The sequence below is a fragment of the Camelina sativa genome, chromosome 19 (assembly GCF_000633955.1).
Source record: "Camelina sativa cultivar DH55 chromosome 19, Cs, whole genome shotgun sequence".
NCBI classification, from domain to species: Eukaryota; Viridiplantae; Streptophyta; class Magnoliopsida; order Brassicales; family Brassicaceae; genus Camelina; species Camelina sativa.
In genome coordinates, this window is record NC_025703.1 from 16,388,303 (window position 1) to 16,393,669 (window position 5,367).

Sequence of the window (5,367 nt, forward strand, 5' to 3'; positions counted from 1 at the left end):
TGAAGATAGAAACAATATGGTGATGAAGTGTAAGAGAGTGGTTGAATTGCATGAGTTGTGTTGTAGAGGTTTGTCTCAGCCTATCAAACAAGCTTCTAGCTAAAGAAGAAGACTTGAGGTCATATTGATTAGTTGAGATCAAAAGACAGGATCTTGGTTTCTAGTGCTGACAGATGTTCTCAAACTTGGAAATGATATCTTCTTAAGGACATAAAGATCTTTTTCTGGTTCTGTGTGATATTATTGGAATCTGCTTTTGAAGTTGGGTGTCTGCAGAGTTATCTTTCTCGATATGTTTTGGGGATTTGGTAATAACTTCCAAACCATAAACCCAAACCATGATCTGCTTTCACATATGGCTCTCTATCTCTGATGTTGATCTTGCTACTAAGTTACAGAATTTTCTGGGTTGAATTGCCGCTTCGTCGATGTCGTGTATCAAGGATGGTTAACAAGTTTTTATGAAAGATACATCAAGGTCTATGAAGTCTACAAAGAGTCAAGGTCTGTGTTCTGTTGATTGTGTGTTTCCTGTGGAATAGTTTTTGGTTGAAACACATAATCAACATGGAGGAGAAAAGCTAACTCATAGTGATAAAAGTAGGAGATATGAGGAAAGACGTCCTATTTACCCCTCAAAACTACCATATCGTACCGAATGTCCCTGGAACTTTGACCTCCTAATAGAACCCCTTCCATCTTATATCCTCTTTCTATTTCCCCCCGAATTAATACTTCTATGTCTATTTCCCCATCCGTCTGGGTTTACACGGTTTTGTTAGTAAACCCGATAGAAATCCATCTTAAACCGGTCTGGAAGCAATTTATAACCGGGTAACATTTAGAACCCGACCCGATTACTTCTTCTTCTTTCTTTTAAAACGAAAACCCCCAAATTCTTACTCCACTAAGAACCCTAAAAATCTAAATTGAAAAGATCCAAATTTCTGTCTTTTTCTCTCAAAATCATGAGTAATATTTCTGGGTCTTCGAGTAGGTCGACAAATGTCCGCGAAAGAGGTAGAGTTGTTGGTGTACCTAAGAGATGCTGGTGTGGAGAAGCAATTGTGGCCAAAATGTCAAAATCCGACCATAACCCAAATCGACGATACTTTCGTTGTGTGTATGCAACTGGAAATAAGGTAATACGAAGTAGAACTTATTATTTGGCTTATGAATATTGATAAGGTTCTAAACGATAACCAAATGAATTGTCCATGGTGTAGCTTATGAATGACAATCACGTTTTCAAGTGGGTCGATGAGGCTTTGTTGGATGAGGTGGAGGCAATGAAAGAGTTCATATCAGAGACAATGAAAGTTGAGAAGAAGATGCAAATGGAGCTTGAGAAAGAGATATTTGAGAGGATTGAAGATGTAAAAGCTGAATTTAAATTTAGGATGAATAGGATGATAATTGTTTTAGTATTAGGTTGTATGATCATATTTGGTCTAGTTAAGCTAATATGATGACATTGTATGTTGTTTTCTATGTTTGTTTTGTATGAGACAAAATGTTTTTAAGAGATGATGTTATCTTGTTTCAAAATACATTCATGTTCAAAAGGGAAGAGTACATCCTTACATAGTTAATAATAAGGTTCAAAAGATTGGACTTGACCATACTAAGGCAAAACAAGATATGTTCTGAAACAGGTCATAAAACCAAAAAAAAAACAGTCCTACTTATGCTAATCCTCCATCCCACATTATTTCTCTTGAGTGAGACAACCTTGAGAAGATTCCACTTGTGTTGTATTCTTCTTATTCTTCTTCTTCTGGTGGTACCTACAGTTATGATCAGCTGCACCACAAATCCCACAATGCATGATTCTTTTCTTTTGCTTTGGTTGCTTCTTGGTAGGTGACTCATTAACACCTTTCTTCCTCTTCTTGTCGATCTTCTCATCGTCCGGCTTTGGAGGTGGATACACATTCTCACCCCCAGTGGAAGGCCAAAAGCGTGGACCTCTTTGTGGAACAAGCCCGTCTGTGTAGTTCTGTCTCCACTTAGCAGTTCTGAACCATTCACACACATAGTCTTCAGCTACCAATGTCTTCTTGATCATCAGTCCGTAAGCATGTTCGCATGGGATTCCACAAATCTGAAACTTCATGCAGGTACAAGTTCTGGCATTTAAACAAACTCGGTGTTTATCGTATCCCAAGTAAACTTCATACGCTCCATTTGTGCTGGGAGATACAAAGCATGTAGAAGCTGCCTTATGCTCATCAGCAAGGAAACGGGTCACATAAGGAGTGCATAATCCTGCCACATCCGACCATATAGAGTACATATAAATGAATAAGAATAAAACATATAAATGAATAAGAATAAGAGTGTAGTCTTACTAACCTTCATGTGAATAAGAAATAGCAGACCGTTTAGCAATTCGAACCATGGCAAGCCTTCTAACAGTCTCCAACATAGCCACAAATGGTTTCTCTCTCGCCTTGTTGATTGTATTGTTGAAAGACTCCACTGAGTTGTTTTCAACATCCTCACAATAGCTGCCAATCTTGTGGAATGCCCTACACCATGTCTTTGGTTTAGTCTTCATGACATCTTCATAGACCTTGCTATCATATGCGTGAATCCTCTCCAATCTCTCTTCGTAATCTCTAGTGTTGTAGCTCCAAGCTAGATCCCAAAGCAGTTTCTTCAATTGCTTCTTGTCTGGATGAGTCTTCTTTAGGTTACCATAAATGTGCCTAACACATTTACGATGCTCAATCTTTGGTAATTCTAACTCAACAGCCTTAATCAATCCCTGAAACAAAGTTAAATTCATTAGAAACTGATCCAAATCACACAAAGCATAAAACATAACAAAAAAAAAATACCTTTTGGCGATCAGAAACCATAATGTAACCATCTCCATCACCTAACTCCAAGTCTATCTTCAGCCTATTCACAAACCAGCTCCAATTATCTGTGTTCTCAACCTGAACAACACTCCATGCTATTGGATAGATAGCATTGTCTGCATCTCTTCCTAAAGCCACCAACAACTGACCCTTAATCTTTTCCTTCAAGAAGCAACCATCAACCCCAATTAGTGGCCTGCAGGTTTTTTTCCATGTTTTCCTAAGAACATCAAAGCATACATAGAATCGCTTAAACACATCATGACCAGCGTCATTCTTCACCGTATCAATCTCTACCACAGACCCTTGATTTGCTTCCAATATCTCAGCTCCATAGTCTCGAAGACGTTCAAATTGAGTGTCATATTCACTCGCTATCCATGCCAATGCCTTTCTCCTAGCAGCTTGACATTGACCTCTCGTAGCTGATATCTTCCACTTCTCCATTATGGTCTGTTCCATCTTTAAAGGCATGTAATAATCTGGTTCTTCTCTAATCTTATCAAGAAATAACCTAGCTATGACTGGGACCTTAAACATCTCACATTCTCCATTAGGCACACAAACATGGGTGTTCGTGTACTTCGTAATCCTCCACATCGACTCATTATGAAGAGACGCAGCATAAACTTTCCATTGACATTTTCCCTTAGCACCAACACACCTAAACCCGATTCTATCTCTATCGTACCTGTATTGCTTCAGATTACAACCTGTTGCCAGTGCATAGTCAGTCACACACTCCTTAAACGCGATTCCATTGTAGAATCTCTGCCCTTTATACATTATACCATCGCCACGAACGATCGGTGTCCCCCCACGCGCGGCACCACCACGACCATTACCCTCAGACTCGTCGTCACTCTCTGGATACACGTTATGACGAATCGATTCCTCCGTTTCTGTAAAATCTGTCGCAAGCTTATCGATGTGAAATTCATCTCGATCCTCGCCTTCCTCGTCGAACTCCACTCCAATAGGTGGATTAACAACGGGGACTAACGCCATCCCAAGAGCCAAGAGCAAGAGATAACAAAACGATTCGAAGAAAGAAGAATCAATTTAGGGATCTAGGGTTCGTCGATGGAAAGGGAAAAAACGATTTGGGGATTTTTGGGTTTTTTAGGTTAAGTGATCTAATCGGGTTGTAATCGGGTTGTCAATTGGTTAATAATGGTTTAATTTGGTTATTTTGGTTAATAAGAATTGTCTGTCGGTTAACTAAAACAGTAAACCGTGTTAATCGACGTCGATGGAGAAATAGCTGAGAAGGTTAATTTAATTGGGGAAATAGACATAGAAGTATTAATTCGGGGGGAAATAGAAAGACGATATAAGATGGAAGGGGTTCTATTAGGAGGTCAAAGTTCCAGGGACATTCGGTACGATATGGTAGTTTTGAGGGGTAAATAGGACGTCTTTCCGAGATATGAAGAATAAGTTATGAGTTTGATGGAGTTGCAGTTTCATGAAGCTGGTTTCTTGTCTGACTTTGCCTCTGAGTTTGACTTTGCTATAGGCCTCAGATCTATGCATTGAAAGATGTCTTGGAATCTTGAAAGCAAGATCTTTTCAGCGATATAAAGGTCTCTTTCTGATTCTGTGCCATTTGATGGGAAACTGTTCCCAAAGTTAGCTGTTCGCAGGGTTTTAGCATTTTGGATCTGTTTTGGAAATTTGGTCTTAACTTTCAATCCACAAACCCAAATTGTGATCCGCTTTTTCCTGTGGGTTCATATTGCTGTCCTTGATCATCCCACATCACTCTGGAATTTTCTGGGCTGTTTTTTCATTTTGTATATGCTCTGCATCAAGGCAGTCTCTGCATCAAGGCGAAAGAAGAAGCTCAGTTCAAGACCTCATGGCTGGAAAAAGAAACAGAAGTTCTTATTTTTCCTTGGTCTGTTAATCACAATCAAAGTATTACGATCTATCAGTGAGTAACACAAAGTTGATTGTGAAGAAGTGTGGAAAGTCATCTGATCTGAAGGTGAATATCTTGCACCAAAGTCTGAAGTGTTCAAGACAGACATTCACCTTTGTGTCACTACCTCAAAGCTATGTCAATGTAAATTAAATCTTCTGCATGATGGAATATGATTACAAGGATTTAATCTCTGCAGGGAGTTAGTGTCACGAGAGAAGTGTTACTATGGAGATGTGAAACCCATATTTTGCTGTTGAAAATTCTTATGGTTCTTGGAGGTTTTAGTGAGGAATGTCCTTGAAGCTCTTATCAGATGTTATTGGCGTTGTTCTCAGTTGTGTCTTGTATTGGTTGGTATTGTGTACAAGTAAGTTGTTGTAGAATATTCAAGAAGACCTCTGGGTGTTAGAAGAGAAGAGTAAGAGCGCTCGATTATTAAAGTTTAAGAGAAGGATTCACTTTCACTAGTAGTATAAGATGGTCGGGATCAATCTGAGGTAGAATACTCAGAGTTGTGTAACTCCGGTTCAGTTCTGCAAGGTTAGCATAATTGACATCTGCAAGGAGATGTTG

At 39.1% G+C, this 5,367-nt stretch overlaps 1 protein-coding gene across 1 annotated transcript; it reads right to left on the reverse strand.

Moving 5' to 3' along the window:
* Positions 1,686 to 4,017, reverse strand: LOC104767888. The gene is made up of 3 exons (XM_010491855.2): positions 2,844 to 4,017; positions 2,356 to 2,770; positions 1,686 to 2,268 (listed from the first exon to the last, which is right to left on the reverse strand). Exons 1-3 carry the CDS (start codon positions 3,873 to 3,875, stop codon positions 1,709 to 1,711), a joined length of 2,007 nt encoding a protein of 668 aa, XP_010490157.1. The 5' UTR covers positions 3,876 to 4,017; the 3' UTR covers positions 1,686 to 1,708.